The following is a 19,158-nucleotide window of genomic DNA, read 5'->3' on the forward strand; positions in this document are numbered from 1 at the left end:
GATTATTATCTAATGTGATTAAGACAGAATGTCTGGGTAATGCAGAAGGTATATTTGACATAATTCTAAGCTTTGTTTTGGAGTGATTACTATTAATAATAACATTATGGATGAACTTGGTATGAGTCAGTGACAACACTGTTAAGTTAATATAGATATTTGAATCTAATTAGTGGAAATTCATGAGAGGGATCATATTCCATAATTGCAAATCTAGGGGAAATCTATGGGAATAGAAATGACCTGGAGAGTTGACATAAATCATTAAAACGTTGTAGTAATTAAGACGTCTGTTAAAATGAAAAGCTGGAAAAGCTGCAACAATGGGATAACACTGCTGAAATGCTGGACAGAGGTGATTATAATGCACCCGAATTCCAGTTTGACTCCAGTTCCTCCGTGAAGGGGGGTTTCACACAGCCTTTCTCTGTGGTGAAGAGGGAATCTGTGTCTACTGATGGATGATCAGCTGCATGGCAGACATGTGTCTTCAGACCAACCAATCTCAGAGGGAGATGATGAAAATGATGACGGGGCGGTGTGGCCTAGGGGGTAGAGTGGTCCTCCTCTAACAAGAAGGTAGCCGGTTCAATCCCCACTCTTCCCCATCTGCATGTCGAAGTGTCCTTGGCAAGATACTGAACCCCTAAATGGCCCCTCATAATTGTTGAGTGTACTAATTGTAAGTCGCTTTGGACAAAAGTGTCAGCCAAATGACATGCAATGTAATGAAAAGAGGCAAGCTGCGTTCTTTTGCCTCAGAAATAAACCACAACTTTTGGACACAATAGATAGTTTGGCGTGAAACTTGATTTGGTTTGAGGAAGAAAACCAGTGGACGGACTGTAGCTGTGATGACACTCAAGGGAAAGTTGCCAGCAGTAATAATAGGTACGTCTCCTTCACTGTGACCAGCCATGACCATAGAGGAGGATGCAAATGGTTGGTTAAGCAGCACAAAGCACTCAGAAAGAGGGGTAAGGATGCTGGAATTTATCTTCCGGACTACATTCTGATAGAGAGTTTACACCTGATCGGAGCCCCTTGGGACCCTCGGGACCCGTCTAGACCCCCCCGGGACCCATCGGGCTGAATTTCCAACTAAAATATTGAAATTAGTTTGGTCAAGTTGGCCGGTTTATCTACTTGGTATTATTTGACTGCACGTGCTTGTAATCGGGGAAAACTAGATGTGGGTCTCACTATTTCAGGTCTGGCTCGGCTGATTATCTCAAGGGCTTGGCTGGGTTTGGATATATATTTTTAGCGCTCAAAAATAGTAGTTTTCTGGCCTGTTGAGGACCAGGATGGAGTTTGTTTGACCGGCGGTTGTAAAACCTGAACTTTTGCTGACAATTGCGAGGAACTGGTTGAATCAATATAAACCGGAATCAATATTGAAATTCAACACTTTTTTTTCATTTCAAGGCCAAACACCAATGAAAGGTACCAAAAGAGACAAATACACAGTCAGTTCAATCCCCAATTCTTTTCTGGTAATTTGACAGATGGATGCTTTGTAAAACAAATTCTTGTAAACACATTGTCAGAACCACGTGTAATTTATAAGTCTACCCGGAGCACACTGCTAATCTGGAATGGTTTGTTGGCCCTCGTGCACCCGAGTAAACAGCTTGTTATCTCAACCAGACCCTCTCAGTCTCTTTTCCTACAGGACCACATCTCGTCAAAAAGGGAGCCGAATTTGTGATTTTTAAATCCGCATTATAGAAAGTGTGCAGCTATAGGTTTCCAGCCCCTTGGAGCTGGAGGTTGAGCTGGCAATTTGGCTGCAGAAAAGGAGCACTTTGAACTTCACATGTCAGTCAGGAGCTGGGTCATTGATTGGTCTGTCAGGAAGAACTGGTCTGCGGAGGGCTGCTTTGAGTGCCGGCACACCGCCGCACCGTGACAGTTAAAAGCGAAGGCTTCCAATAAAATCCCAGCTGCTGATAAAAAGAAAGTAAATGATATGCTGGCATGTCAGAGATACTCACCAAAAAGGTCTAATGCATTGTAAAGTCATCTAATCTAATGTCGCCTCATCGAATTTGAAAGTTACCCTATTCAGAAATAGGGTTTTGTTTGGAATTTGACATTTTGCCCTCTACCAAACAGAATCCTGTGAAAACTCATATACAACAGATAGGCCTGTCAGTCAGAGACCCCACTGAGGATTGATTCAGTCGTCGACATGTCCATGTAAAGATCCTTCTAAAAACCCTGTAGAGAGACGTGCACTGTGGATGCCTACCTGGATCCTACACACTCTTACTGGATGGCCCAATAGTGTTTTCTTAGATAAAGAATGGCTTTGCTGAGCAAGCATGCCCTTTTCAGAATCGTCCGGCTCCACATTCATCTAGTCACACACAGCCCCACGCGGTAGCGGCCAGCGCTGTGTCTGCTCCTCTCTGGTCGGCAGCCTCTTTGGAGTCATGAGTCTGAGTTTGATTCTTTGCTCAAGGGCACATGGACTATACGCGGCTGCTGAGGGGAAAGGGGAATTCACTTTCTATATTCTTGTGTAAGTATACAAACTCCAACATCCTTGTGTGTGCGAGTTGGTAACTTCTCCAGAGATCAATCGTGGAGGGTGGACCGCATTAATATTCTGTTTGGTCGCCCAGCACCATGGTGTTCGTGGTCGGGGCCAACAATTGATTTGCAATTAAGAGGAATAATTTAGTCTTTAATAAGCAAAGCAGAAAAATAATTCTTGAGTTCCCTGTGGTTTTAGGCTGTGTCTTACGATGATAACAATATTCAGACGCGCTGCTCGATACATAAATTAGCACATCAAGTGATAGATTGCGGCGGGTTCGACATTGATTTTTCATATGATGCCGTTTTCTCTGCAAGACTCATGTAGCTGTGCATCGGGATGTTGTGGATGTTCCTGTATCGCTGCTCAAATGGTCTTGGCCCAGTCGAGACGGTGCCCTCTCTCTGTGACACACAGGCTGCGGTGTCAGGTATGCGTGGGCTGGCCGGCTTCTGTCAGCTGCAGTAACACTCATCACAAACTCTGCATAAAGAGAAGGAAATATACACATACACTCACTGACTCTGCGTGGGCGACACTACACAGCCAGGTGCTAAATAGATAGTAATGAGCATCTCACTGAAACAACAACACTGTATTGTTTGCATCTTGACTGCTCTGGCTCACTCTCAAGGCCCCAAAACCATTATTTTACATTTGAAATGATACCTGAAATACAAAGCTGTGTATTTTATTTTCTAACAGCAGTGGTGCATTGAATCTAAGGTGATGTTTCCTGCTAAAAACTACTCACCGCTAACACTTCAAACACTTGAATCAATTAATGACGAATAAATATCAATGTGAAAAATAAAATTTCAAATCAAAAGCCTATTTCCATATAGCGGCTGGTCAGTCAGGACCCCTGATCTGACACAGAGTCTCCAGACAGCAGAGGAGCCGAGGAGCTGAAACCTGCACGCAGCATCTGCTCTGACGCGGAGGAAACTATGGAGAGTGGCAGCAGGCCCCAAGAGGAGGTCGGGTGCCTGGAGTCATGCGTCTAAGTGCTGCTGGACAAACCCCATTTCCTCCCTCACAGGAATCCTCCTCATGACATTCACCATCCTGACAGCAGCTGATCAAAATATCACTCATTTATTTATGCACGCTTCCAGGAATCACATGCTGGCTGCAGAAGTCTATGTTCCTGGAAAAAAAAAACATAAATAAAAAAAAAAAAACAGACACACATCTCCCAGCCGTTGTGACATTGAGCTTCTGGGCAAAGTGCAATCATCTGAGAGTCGCATGCTGTAACTCAATAGTATTTGTTTCATTCAATATGTTTTCACAGTTTGAAAGGAATGGCCATAGAAAGACTAGACATTGACGGTTGAGTATTAAATTGCTCTATTAATCACTCTAACATTATTTCATAGTGGCACGGGATATATTTAGATGGCCCAACATGGAAAATCTATGCTTTCTGGTTTAGGACAAAGATTAGAGTTACTTTTGGATCAGCTGAATCTTTGGGGGTTTTGCTGCTCAACCCTAATATGTGGATTTAGGGGAGAGGTGCTCTGTTATTTATATATCGACTACATTACAACATGTTAACAGATCATACAACAAGTGCTTTATGTTAGTATCCTCGGACGGCTCTGGCTGAGGGGTAGAGCGGTCGTCCTCCGACCAGAAGGTCGGCAGTTCCCCATCTGCATGCCGAAGTGTCCTTGGGCAAGATACTGAGCACGGAATGGCCCCTTCTAGGCACATATGGATGTGTGTGTGAATGGAAATGGTAAAAAAACGAAGCACTTTACTTTGAGTGGTTATCAAGACTAGAAAAGTGCTTTATAAACACAGACCATTTACTCTTTACTGAATTGAGGCCAAGCCACTTCAATGGGCCACTTCAATGGGCATTATTAATAGCATTGGTAAGCTACTGACCCTCAGGAAAATAATATATTAAAATTAGCTGGACTCAAAAAAGATGTCACAATATGTCCATATAAACCTGAATTCAAATCAGGCCTATGCAGTATGACAATATCTATATATCGCTTCTTATTATTCATTTATCTTGATGTGGTACTCTAGCAACACTGCTTTCCTTTCGTTTGGTCAATGCTTTGCCTTCATCCAAGTGGATACAGGGATGCAAACCGCATTAATGAAACAAAAAACAAACAAAGAGGAGCGTGAACCTGACACTTCATGGTGAATTCCAAACAGGGGAAGGACTCCTGACCATTTTAGTTGCATGGACGTAGTTTTGGCATCAGAAGTCTGGAAAGCACCACTTCAAACACACTAACCTTTTTAATCACCCACGCCACAATCCTATCAAACGGTACGGAGAGAGCGAGTCTACGGAAGAGGGCTTCTGATGTACAGTCAAGTGCTCAAAACAAACCCCAGACGTTACAAGAGGACTTTTCGCCTGCAGCACAACATATGGTAAAGAATCACAAAGGTGGAAGGAGAGAACAGCTGCCACGGCAACTTAACATCTGCAGAGACACGGCCCCAATTTGCACAGTCGAGACAAAGTTGGAGTCAAGAGTAAACACACGTGTCATCATGTGGATCTAAGATAACGTCTGTCAGGATATGATTAACGGGCGTAATCCCTAAAGTCAAAGATGCCGATGTTCACTGATACTAAGAATATCCCCAAACTGTGTGATCTTTTATTTTAGCGAGACATGTATTATAATGTGTTAGTTGTGTTGGATAAAGACCCTATTGTCACTTGTGTGTTTGCCTGTCTGAGTGGCTTCTGTTGCTTGTGCACGACTCTGTCCCAATTTTGAAATTCGGAGACGGTTCAAGATTCATCGCCCATAGACCTCTCCGTTTTTAAAGAGACTGCTGTTTTGCAATTCAAATTCTATGGATGACGGGCGGGAAAATAGATCTGTGACAAAAGAGCCGAAAAAATGTCAGCGAAAGTTCAGCTTCCAGATGATAGATTTGCTAATAACGCTCAAAAATCCACTCAGAGCCCGAGTTGTTTATGTGCATGTGTTACTAGATGACAGGAGAAAGCTGTTTTTTCCGCTGCTGTATATGCAACACATGCATTTCTCAGGCAACAGACAACACTAAGTATAATTCCTGCATATATATGAGATCTGTACACAGTAATGTGGGGTGAATCAGCCTCTTCTTAATAGGTTATACGTGGAGATGACAACATGTTGAGATTGGATTAACTGTGCAATACTCATATTATGTCAATGTAACTTCAATATCTTATACGTGCTGTGTACATTGTAAATATTCTGATTGGAAATGTATTTTTTTGTACCTTTATGTTTCTTTGTGTTCATACATTGTCCCTCTTGTTGCTGGGCACATTCCCCAGTGGTGGGACTTATAAAGGTTTATCTTATACAATATCCTTTTATTAAGGCGATTCTGCGTGTTTTCTGTTGCTGCTCATAAACTGTGGAATTGTCTCAGCTCACTTGTGCAAAGCTCTTTAAACTTTCAACTCCCTCTGCCCTTTGGCTATTCTAGATTTTATAACTTTATATTGTGTTGTTTCAGAATTGTTTCGGTTCTTTCTCCTGTGAGAAACTTTGTGTTGGCCAGCGCATCAATAAATGAGATTTTGCTCACTCTGACACTGATGTTTGACCATTAGTTTGGTAAAGGTTGCCAAAGATTCACGGTTACAGGCAGCTTTCCTGATTCTTTGCAATTGCATTGAAAAATTACACCAAAAGTCTAAAACTAAAACATTTATCAATGACAGATTGAAAATTTCAAGCCGTGGTTTTAAATAAAATGGTCTGTTTCATATACATGCCAGGGATTAAATAATAATAATAATAATATTAATGATGATAATCCATTGCATTTTATTTGTATTCTGTCTGTGACCTGAGAATAATCAGATTATTAACCGAACATTAGGTGGTTATTCGAAGAATAGATGAGGGTTGTTCTGCCATTCATTTGGAGAAAAATACTTTTCATTCTCAGTAATCTTAAAGTAGGGTTTTCAGTGGCATCTCATTAAAAGGTTTCATGCTAGGTCCATAATACATTTTTTGATAATGATGGCAAGTGGCCGTGGTTGACAATTTTCACCTCCACCACCCTTCACCGTCATACACAGTGATAAGCTGCCTCTCCTCCACACGGTCTAATGTTGAGAGCTGGGGCAGGAGGGATTATTATTTCTCATTAAACTGTATCTACAAGGAGCTGCACTCTATGGGGAGGGATACCGAGCCGGGAGAGGTGCAGAGGTAGAATGAGCTAGGTTCGGTAATGGGCACACTCGGCCGCTCCCATGGCTGAGACTCAGTGGATGTGCGGTGGTCAAGGCAGTCACCGTGGGGCTCGAGACAAGATCACACAGTGCACAAAAAACCCCAAACAACCTTAATAATGCAGAGTTTGACAGTGTGCCGCTGTTCAGGCTGTCAGTCTGCTGTGCAAGAAGCCATGTTTGTCTAATCCAACAAGAGGGCTCTCCACTCCAAGGCATGTTAATGAGATTTTCACGTCTCATCTCCCCTGGAGGGAGGACAGCTACGGACGCCCAAACGGAGAATCCTTTCAAATTAACACATACTGTCTCAATCCCTGGATTTACCTTTTTGTGGAAATGTATTCTACTGTGAGTGGCCACTAAAACATAGATTACACAAAAATGGGACAATGTGCAAGCGTAAAGAACTAGGTAAAATAAATAGACTTGAGACTTACCGTCAAATCTCTTGTGTCTGGAAACAAAGGTGCTCCTCAATTCATGACTAGTTTCATCGGTCAGATTTTCAAAGTCCTGTTTACTCTGTTGGCCAAACGTGTCCTCCATCTCCTGGGTGCAACACGTGTTTCCCTGAGGACACACACGAAGATGTTCACCTGCAAAGGAAAAAACAAAAAAAGTTTTAAACTGTTTAAATGTACTCATTCTAAATATATTTAACATATACACATATTTATCTTTATATATATAAATTTAGAACATTTACCAAATTATTACACTGCTTCACTAAATCAATAGTTAACTTACGGTCTTCAATATTAGATGTTCAAAAATTCAAAGTCGCACTAAAACAAAAAACCTCTCACCAACAGCAGGTCAGATGCTTAAAACTAATCTAAGTTGATTGATCATTATTCATCTGTTTTCCCATAATCCATGTTAAAATAAATGAATTAAGAAAGTATAGATGATAAAACTGCTGAATATGTAAATATGAAAATAAGATTTAAAGTTGTCAGCAGACCTGAGCTATAAGTGGAAGGCTCCTCAGAAAAAGAAAATAAATATATAAACCAACATAAATTCCTTTATTTGAACCTCCAGTATGGAAATGTTGGAATCAAACAAGCAGACGTGAGGTTCATACAAAGCCTTAGTGTTTTTAATTGAACTCTGAGGAGACTTGCAGTCAGAGTCAAGAAGCCAACAGCAGTGTGATGTGTGAAAAAATTCATCTTTTAGCCCAAATCGTTCAGTGAGGAAGTCGATCGCATTGCATTGAAGGGTCACACTGAGGTCGATCTATCACAAAGTTACATAGAATATCAAGTAACTGCAATAATTAACACAGAATATGTACATATCATTGGTAATTCTACGCAGAGCTGCATTAATGCTATAAAGTTTACAAACCCCAAATAAATATTGTTGCTTTTGTAGAAGTTGGTCTAGCACAACCTTTTTTAAAGGATTTTTTAAATTTAGAAATTGATTTAAGTCTGCGAGCTCTAGATCAGGTTTCTTCTGCAACACTGGAACCAGAGCAGGCTTAAAAAAGATCATATTTGAAGGAGATTAACTATAAATGATGAGAAAACCGAATCTCCACTGTGTTTTGAGGGATAATATTGAGGGGACTTGATGAAGGTATTACATCTGACACAGTTTTCATCAGATCATGCATCAAACTAAACCCAAAGAGGGGAGATGGAGGTTTGGTGCAGTGACATATATCCCGTTAAGATGTATGTTCTGCTTTACTTTTTGACATTTTGACATAGTAGTAGCTGGAGTAGTATAGTGTGTGTTTGAATGGTAGATATGAGTGAGCACATGGGCCAACTCTATGTATTGAATGTGTGCGCTGCAGAACAGTGTATATGTGTATGTAACTTTTTAATGAGATGTGTCTCGCTCAAGATATTTTAGCCTTGCAAGTTATGGTGGGTTAGGAAAGCTAGTCGGTCGATCTCTTCTTCAAGACAGATAAACACCTGTGCTTATATGTTTTATTTTCATTGTGTTATCATAGACATCAGACAAAAGTGCAACATCCAAAACATGTGTTACATTCAAAAGCTGCTGGATATTTTTTTTGAGATATGCCACCACATGACATGCCAATGAAATTGTTAAAAACTTGTTTTTCAGAACCCAGCGACAGTTATCCTCACATGAAATGAAATTTATAATGTATGTAATTAACTGAAAAATACAGAAAAAGAGTTTCTAATTCCAGAAACAGCTTGTGCCTTGTCGGACCTTTAACATTATCAGAAGAGAAACAATGGTTGTGTTTCTAATTTAGTCACACAATAATCAGCCTCATTTTTTATAGGTGTTTATAAATCGATAAAGAAAAACAGACAGCATATTCTTGAAACAAATTCTCTTGCGCAACACATTTTTGATGACACTGGGAAAATATATCAGTGAATCAAAACTTAATGATCTACATCGTTCCATTTTGCCGAGCAGTCTTTTTTGAAAAGCGCCACAGATGATGCAGACTCATTCTGCAGCAGGATTTATGTCTTAAACCCAACATCACTGTGGGAGGGTGAGCGCAACAAGAGATGAAATGGAAAAACAATCGCGGCAGAGTAAAGATTATCACGTCGTAAAGTCAGTGAAGACATGAAATAGTATTCAGCATGAATTGTCTGATTTTCCAAAATCACCTTTGCAACTGTCTTAAGCACATAAGATGAATTTGAACTGTGTCGGTGCATTTCTTAGATTTTTTCCCCCACACAAACACAGTGAACTCGAAAATCAGATTTCAGGTTCCCAGATGCAAATTTGATGCACATCATCAACGATGAGCATGAGTTTCCAATCAGGAAAACAGCTGCATGCAGGGGGCAGCTGTAAAATCCTCATCGCATGCAGCACCAGACAGACGCAGCAGTAAACAAGAACAGCCTAGTTCCCTGAGGGGGGGGGACAATAGCACAATATCAGGTCTGCAGATTCATGTGAAAAAAAAGTAAATGTTGAAAGATTTGAAGAAATTTGCCCAACGCACAAATAATTCAAAATATAAGTATAAATATGTACAAATATGAGCCTCTTTACAAAAAAAATACTAAAAAGGCTGAGGTTACATCCATAAGACCTTTTCATTTAAAAACACATCAACTCTGCTCTGGATCTGTCTGGTGTCCACGCTAATCCTTAGCTTTAGAGCCAGTATAACTCTGCAGTGTTTTATTCTCGAGAGAGACACTAACAATCGCTGATAGTAAGCGTCTTTTCATTCATAACAAAGCTTTCCCTGATTCATCAGGCTCCTGTCACACACCCTTCCGTAAGAAAACAACGGGCAGCAGCCTCAGCAGCCAGTGAAGAACATGGACAATCAAGTACAAGCCTAATTGACTCTGTGTACAGTCAACAGCTGCTGTGCAGTTAAATTCTGCATTTCACGATGATTCAGCTGCTTGCATTGGAGATGAGCTATTATTCAAGCAATCTGCGACAATTATGCAACTAAACAACTAAATGCTTCCTGCTTCCTGCAGCATGTGCACGTGTATGGATCAGGATTCAAATGGATACAAAGCCAAAAATTGCTTGTGTGGACAGAGATTGTTTTAGTTTGATGAAGCCATATTTTCGAGGAAAGGAGGAATTGGATGTAGCCAGAAGGAACAAACATGTCACAACCACTTCCTGTGTCTTTGTGTGTGGAGTTGCATGTTCTCCACGTGTCTGTGTGGGTTTTCTCCAGGTACTAAGGCTTCCACCCACAGTCCAAAGACATGCTGATTGGGTTTGGGTTATAACAATACAGAACTGTAGGTCTCTACTCAATATACCCATAAATGCATGCTGTAACCAGCTGTTGTTGCCTTAGTGACATGTGAATGGTCAATTCAATCACCGGCGAACATGTGAAAGGAACTCGAGATAAGTACGCACAGTCAAAAAGGCAGACATGAATTATCAGCCTACTTCCTTGGGTATGACTAAGCTCCCACCTCTTTACAAAGTCATCATTAACAGTCGCGGTCTGTTGCACTTCTGGTGACTTTAGAGAAGGAAGGGAGCAGGTGCCGCCTGGAGTCTGCAGATCAAAGCAGATCAAGGAACACACACACAGGATGGTGACGACAGCGTGTGACAAAGTATTATCAACTAAATGTCACCTCTCCAGTGCATCCCAGAGTCAGCGTCGGGGAATGAAAGGGCCTCCGCTCATTACATCATCACATGACCTATAGATAAAATGTGTCCCATTCACTGATGAAGACTGGGAGATGTGGTTGAAAGCCTTGAGATGAGATTATTCTGGTACGCATATTAATCCCAGTAAAAAAGGAATTTAATTAAATTAGAGGTATGGTACTTTTTGAAAAAAAAATATTTTGTTTAGCAGGAAATGATCTTAATATAAAAGAGAATCAGGTGATTTATGTTTGCCCTTTATCATGCTCAATATTGATTATTAAAACAGAATAGAAACCCAGTGTGTAGTGCTGATAATTTCATTTAAATTAGGTTCACAAAGTATAATAATTGATATTATAAATGCTTTTGGTGGCTATAGAACCACAGCGGCTGTAAAATAAAAAGCAGTGCAGCTAATGTTTTCTTTCCCTCCATGAACTGAACATTAATCTTATTTTTCAGCAGCAGATTAACTCTGTAAAAATAGCGTTTTGCCAGGGAACATCTTTGTGTGTGAGGGCGGTAGAGAGAAAACATCTATTTCAAATACCCATCTATGAAGTATGAAATTTGACATTTGAAATATATCAGTCATTTTATCATGGGTCTTTATTTTCATTAAAAACCTATTAATCAATCAAATAAACCACACACGAATTGCAAATCCTTAGACAAGGTTCTATTACTACGTTATGAGTAAATTCAATTCATTTATTAGGGTTTATGGTTAATTTCTGTGAAAATGTTCTGTTCATGTTTCTGGTGAACAGGAACATTGTGTGAAAACAGAGAGAAAACAGAACACCTACTGTCAAAATATAGAAAAAATTACAAAAAGTATAAACTGGGGTATGCACCAATAAAAAGGCTTAGATCTTTGATGAGGGAGGAGGGAATTCTGTGTTAATATGTCACTGGAGTGTTCAGGTGGACTCTTCCCATTGCAGATGTTTTGTTGAATAAGACATATGAGACACAATTCCACCACAACTCTTCAGGCCTGCACAATCTAAAAAGCAGGTGATATATTTGATATATTTACCACATATTTAAACAAAAACAGCCCTTCAGATGGAGGCCTCCACCAACCAGTGCATTTTCAGTCTAAATCGTTTTCCAGACCCATGATATGGGTCCCCATGATCTATATATCTGATCTTTCAGTTAATTTGTGAGTCCAAAGGAAATATTTGAAAGAATTATCTCAAGGTGTTAAGGTCACTATGACCATGACATTTGACCCTCGACCATCAAAATCTTATAAGATAACATTTCTGAGTCGAAGGTTTGGACCAAATTTGAAGAAACTATCATAAGCTGTTCCTGAGATGTTTGAGTTCACAAAACCAAAAACATGGCTTGAAAGGTCACAGTGACCCTCTGTAAGTTTGAATAAACAATTGTATCAAATTTGAAAGGATCCCCAGAGGTGATCCTGAGCTATCACGTTCACAAGGTAACAATGTGTTTTGTGAGCTCAGAGAAAACAGAGGTCATCCTTGAGTGCAACTGAATGTTTGAAGCAAATTTGAAGAAATTCAATCAAGTTCTTTCAGAAATCCCGTTCACAAGAATGTGACAGACATGCGGACCAATGCACGTACACAAGGACTGACAAACATCCAAGAAACAAAGTGCTCCTGTCCACTTGTGGTCGCTGGCACGGAGGCACAAAAAGTTACAAAATTGTAGAAAAATATGGATGTGGGCACTTCATAACATCACGAGCTGTCTTCAGAAGCAGATGTTACTGGGAAGTCCCCGGGGCTCCAAACGTTGAGTGCAGCCTTTTCATCAGATATATCAAGAACAGAAAAATAATCCATCTTGACACAACAACCCTGCTCCGGCTCCAGTCGTCTCAACAGAGCAAAGAACTCACTCAAAAATAAGCATGTCGTACATCAACAGCGAGGAAATGGATATCAAGGGACTTCACCAAGCAAAGAGCAACGACCTACTGAGCCAAGGTCAGACCAGCACAGACATCTACAGACCATTAGCAGCAGACAGGAACAGACTCTGTTTCTCAACAAAAATATTCATGTTAGTATCACATCAAGATCTTTCTATGTTATTTTTTAACCTAATAAAAATTATTTTGGTGATAAGGTAAGATACATTTATTGATCCCAAACACATGCACAATCACACGACATGCAGAGTAGGGAAATTTGTCTTCTGCTTTTGTCCCATCTGGTCGACATCACAGGACACACAGAGTTGGGGGAGTAAGGTGCCTTGCTCAGGGGCACTTAGACAGTGGGGGTAGGGAGAGTGCTCTTTGGACTTTGGAACAGATCCGGGGGTTGTGCTGGCAGGTATGTTGTATTGTCACCACGAGGAATCGAACCAGCGACCTTCCAGTCCGATGTCCGTAACTTTCTGCGCATAGTCCAATTATTCTGCCACTAGTGCACAACATCAACAACATCAAAACTGAAACCAACAATTTCTTCATTCAGCCTGCCTCCGAGTACTGCCTGCACAGCCAAGCCTGATTTGTGGCACACTGCTGACTGCCCACACACACACACGGAACAGTTTAACATCTTTTCTAGACGTTACAAATGTGATTGGAGAGATTGGATCAAACTTGGCAGCATTTTACTGCTGCTCCTATTCTAGACAAAAATGCTTTAGGGGCCAGTTGGATGAACACAGAGGTTGTAGTAACCTGCTTCAGCCACTATACCAAATACGCTTCTCATGTGACTTCACCTCTTCTTGGTTAACACAATGTGACGGATGCACACTCCTTTCATTAGACTGCAGCTCACGAAAACACAAAACACAATACCCTGTCAACTCTTTTCACTAATTATACTTCCACCTACACGTCAGTTCCTCTGAGTACACACACGTCAACTGAGTCTTCTCTTATCTTCCTATAACACTTATACATGCCTTGTTACATTAAGACAAGCCCATGGATCGTCTATGTCTCTTACAACCCATTGTTTATTGTTACGCAACCTGCAACATGCGTTGGGCTAGCAGGGGAGTGGGTGATGCAATATATAGAGCAACAAATCCCCTGCTTGGAGGAGATTGTGGGTGAAGCAACATACAGTACTTGAGAATTTGTCTCAATCAAAACAATAACTAGGGGAAAGGTATGATGTCATCGTGAAGCAACGTGGGATCATGGGAGTTGCAGAGGAATGTTGTCCTGACGCGACCCAGGTGCAATTCACCTCCACACATGAAGTAACATATTAAAGGTGTATTCCTGCTACGGAGCAAACGGCAAAGAATAATCTCAATTTTTTATAAGTGACAAATACAAGGAAGGAAGGAAAACACACCTAACTAACTAGGAGTGTGTTTTAATTGGTCATACATTGTTTGCCCTGGAAGATACAGCAAAGTAACCTTAATGAAACTTCCTCTGGGTTTGAACCTTTTTGAACAATGCAGGTACACAACATGGATATAACATGGATCCGGTCGTTTTTAGACTTTTAATTTATCTATTAGCATTATATTTTGGTGCAACATTCCTGGAGATAGAGATATGATTTCTTTCCCACTGCAGGTATTTATAGAGCATATAGATCGGGAAGTTCTCAGAGCAGTCCTGCAGCACCATCCGGTTCTCTGCCATTGATTCATTCTGACTGTTTCCAGCAATAAATAAAAACATACCTTTAAGTCATAAGTCACACTTCTAGAATGGAGACAATGAGCATTTGTATTGCTGGTTTCACAGCCCTGGGAAAAAAGATAGGAAAATAAAATCTGCTGTAGTACGAGGAGCAGGAGATGGTGGCGAGCTCAAGTCCGCCCCTGCCAGACATTATTGGCTGAATACAATGCCATTATTATAATTTCTGGAACTCAGCCTCTTTCTACAAACAAGCTGTGAACTGGCACAGATACAGCAGCCCACCAGACTTTGTTACAAATACAGTTTTCTACGTCAGAGCTGTAAAGGTAAACCATTAAACAGCCTGTTGACATTTCTAAATAGTGCTTCTCTCTCATTTCACACAAACACACAAACACAGAAACTTATCATGAAATCATTATACACTTATTTTACTGCAACATCACAGTACCTCAGATTTAGATATGTACCCTACGATGAAGTTTCGCATAGCTTGAAGCTTTTATCGGCTTGTCTGTCACCACATGTCCCGTCTTTCAGACAGAAAAATAGGTCGATGTGAGCGGAGACCCTTGAGAGATAATGTGTTTTCTCTTTTTTTTTTGGGAAGCACTTGTGAAAACAAAAGTATTCTTCAAGTAAATGTCTTAGCGCAGCTTTGGGATGTTCCTTCACTTGTTTGGTCTGCACCAAGCGGATGGAGTTTTTTGTTTGCTTTTTGGTACCAAATATAATAAAAATAGTGGTGAGTTATTCAGTAACCCCAGCACACTGAAGGTGACACAAGGAGACTCGTCCCAGTTTCACCCCGCCGAGCAATCCCAGTCCCTCCATTGGTGCAGCACTAACACGATGATGCATAACTTCGCTTCACGTCAAGCCATGGCCTCAGATCGCGTTAAACATGGATTCACAACAGCAGATGCTCCTCATATTAATACACAAACAAGGAAACAAGCGACACTTGCAAGCAGAACATCCAAATGGAACACTGTAAAGATGAGTTTTAATGAAAGAGATTCATCCAAACACGCTGCAATTTAATAATGCCTCTAAATATAAATAATAACAATAGATTGCAATCACTTCACGTCAGTCCCGTGTCTGTAATCAAGTGGAGTGTCAGGCAAATCAGATATGTCATTATCCTTAAAAATGAAGCGCTCTTTTTAGAAGCTCTATTCTTCTTCCTGCCTGCTGAGATGAGATTTTGCAGTGTTTTTAAATGCTTAATATTTCAGATTATTTATCGTGGACTGCAACGAGAAAATGAAAAAAAATCGTTTTCAAAGTGAGGGTTCTTGATGTACATGATATACAGTATAGGGCATGTGCATAGCAGGCAACTTTACAGGACATTTTATTGGACATGACTATGCACATTATATCCTTTCCTTTGTCATTTGCTCCCACGTGTGATTTTATTCAGTTTTACTTTGAGTCCGGGGCTAATGTTAATCATTAGAGGAGTTGCATGGTGTGAAATGACCCACAGGACCCATAACCCAGAGTCTAACTGCTGCGAGGCCACAGCGCTAACAACTGAACCACCCTGCTGACCCATCCATAAAAAGTCTTATAGCAGCATAAAAATATTTACATTTTTAGTTACATTTTGCACAGCTTTCTCCCTGCCTAAGAGTAAAAATGTCAGTGCATCAATGTTGTTCGGTTCATTCTTGCAGCGTTGCACGGGTAAACCAATGTGACAACATCAGGAGGGAGATAAGGTGGAAGCAAAAACCAAATACTTTACCTTTCTTATCCCTTTAAATAAATGAATAAAAAACTAGAGAAATGTTCCATGTGTCTTTACTATGTTCTCATATGAAGATACAGTTTTTAGGCCATAATTGGGACATACACATCAGTTTTGAGAATAAAGTGTCCGAGTTCCTGTGGTTAGCAGCAAAGGAGGACCAGCTCTCAGAAGTATTCATCAGTGCACCTGGTCAGAGAGACCTGCAGCATATGTGCTCTGCCGTCTGCCGTGTCCCTGCGCTTCCCCCCCGACAAACTTTGTATGCATTCAGACCTGAAGCCATATTCGGTCCTAATGAGATCAGCATTGCTAATGTCAGTGGAGTTTCATCTTCCCTGTCTCATCACTTCATCAGCATGAGACAGCTGCAAAGTGTTCTGAATATCAGGGGCTTGATAGCAGCTCCCAGTTCTGATCTTACAGCCCAACAAGTCCTCCAGTCTGACCGACCTAAACCCTTTCATACGAGGCGGCGGCCGTACTGAGCCCTGGTCATCACGGCTAAAATAATACACATGCAGTCAAGCTTATGGATGGATGGAGCAGTCATGGTTTAGGAAAAGACCATGGCATGGATCAAAATAAATACATCCTTATGATTAGTTGCCTTTCATTGTCACAGTCCCAATAATAAAAACAGGATTACGGTTGGGTGGATAACAGAAGCTATTGGTTTCACTCTGGAAACAAACAGCATCCTCCTGTGTGAACATCATCCTATAAGGTAGACTATGTCACCCTTCATATCACATCACCTGACTTCCTCTTTTGCTGCTGCTACTATGACCACAAGAGATTGTTTGATGGTAAAATGTTAATATAGCTCCTGCACCCTGTTGATTTGTATTTACAGGACAGTCACGATGGGACCATGTTTTTAGTAAGAATGTATCAATTTCTTCCTATTTTGGGCCAATCTTAATGATCCGAAACTCTGGACATGTCAACAGTATCGTAGTCATCAATAAAAAAGTCATAAGCAAGTGTTTGTCTTGGGTTAATCAGCGTGTGTTACATCACAGCCCCCTTTCTCTCCTCCGAGAAGTAAAGTGGGTCCAAGTATCTGTCCACTTCTTTCCCACCAAATGCTCATGTTTCTATTATCAATTTCATTCATCATTATTTATTTATGCCAATTTTAGAAATGTCCTTATTTATTCCCCCATATGCCTGTAAAACTATTTTAACGATTCTCAATGTTATTGTTTATCTGTCCAATATGTAACAACAGTAATATATGCAACACTTCCTGTACCCGCTTCGACGTAAAAGGACGTAGAGGACTGAATCCATTAATTTGCTTTGACAAGGTCTTTATTTTTATTACAGCTTCATAATGTAGTGTCCAGGAATTTAGTTGCATATATAGCCAAGTACTTATATCTGAGGAAACACAGACTTCACACCAGAAGCCCCAGGAAGCAGCTCAGGTGCAGACCAGTTCCTGTGTGAACAACACACGGCAGGCAGCAGATCAGCGGCGCAGCCGTCATGCGCCGCTCACACACACTTATTACATTCATTTAAATGCCATATGCTTTCAGACAGGCAGCACAGCTAATGTACATAGATTATATGGGGGACGTTCACTATTTCTGTTTCAGCGCTCAGTGTGTGTGACACTCCGCCCCCTGACTGATGGATGATCAGACTTTCTGGAGAAACCTTCCTGCGAAAGGCTGATCATATCCTCAGGAACCACACAAGAATAAAATTCATTGCATGTGAGCATTAGCATGATTCTATAAATCTGCATAGTCTGCACAGCCCTTACACTTTTTAATAATGTCTCTGTAGGCCTGTGTGTACAGACCAGCCAGGTTTCTCTCTCAGGTTAGAACCTGCATCAATCACGAATGAATGACAGTATTCCTATCACATTTTGGGTCATGTCAGAAGCCCTAATGAAAGCCGTGCTCCTGTTTTTAAATAACTGGAGGATGTACATACAGAGGTGTGTATGTCCTTGGGTGAACGAGGACAGGTTCAAGAGGAAATGAAATCTCACCGACATAAAACAGTCGACAATAAAAGCAGCACAGTACAATGCTGTGATGGATTCATCCTCAGGAGAGTCGGCGTGAAGGAAAAAAGGACAGGAATAAAAATGTTGAAACAGTTTCATACTCCCTGCAACTGTGTCAGTATTTTTTTGTAGATATGTCAAGATATTCTGCTGCACCATGCCGTATGCAGGGCTGTGTGCATGATAAAACAGCCGGGTGTTGACTCAACGGTATGGAACTTCATAGTGGAATATTTCTAAGAGTACCATAAAAAAACACTGTTTGAAGGAAAGTAATATAAATGCATAACTGCCCTCTGTCACTATACGGAGGAAGAATTTTAAAGCGGCTTTTGAAGAAATTGTTGTCGTTCACAAAACTCAGCTTCACATAAGAAAAAAAAAACGTTTCTGCAACTGATACTGACTCCTCCGGGTTCGACGACGGAAACGCTGGGTAATCGAGTACAGAGGAGGTGAACCTACAAGTTAAAGGCGTTGGCAATTCACTGGAGCTCAAATGAATCATTCCCCTTGGTCTACAAAAAAAATTAACAACTCTGATGACTGATTAACAGTTTCAGCCAATTTCGATCAAATATCAAAAGCGAACAACGCTTTTCTGCCTCCAGCTTGTGGAATATGAGGATTTTGTCATTTTATTTTTTGTTATATATAATCATAAACAGATTATTTAGAAAGTTTGGACTGTTAAGGATTGAACGTTTTCTTGCGTGTGTCTCTTGACGCATGAGTTGACGTTAATATACTTGTCATTATGTCAATAGGACAACTTTGGCTATTCCCTAAGGTTTTATTGGCTCTCTCGCATGACATGATTTAGTAATGTTTCCAAAATTCTCTTCAAACGATACACTCGTTATAA

The 19,158-nt window shown here is 40.6% G+C and overlaps 1 protein-coding gene across 2 annotated transcripts in view; it reads right to left on the reverse strand.

The window, feature by feature from the left end:
* Window positions 1-19,158, reverse strand: part of gpc6b (glypican 6b) — an 80,847-nt gene that overhangs the window by 52,611 nt on the left and 9,078 nt on the right. For both annotated transcript variants that reach the window (XM_062403358.1, XM_062403359.1), the window contains exon 2: window positions 7,220-7,378. In XM_062403358.1, coding sequence (XP_062259342.1) covers window positions 7,220-7,378 — 159 coding nt within the window. The remainder of the gene's footprint in view (window positions 1-7,219; window positions 7,379-19,158) is intronic.

Source organism: Platichthys flesus, chromosome 13 (genome assembly GCF_949316205.1).
Source record: "Platichthys flesus chromosome 13, fPlaFle2.1, whole genome shotgun sequence".
In the NCBI taxonomy this organism is placed as follows: Eukaryota; Metazoa; Chordata; class Actinopteri; order Pleuronectiformes; family Pleuronectidae; genus Platichthys; species Platichthys flesus.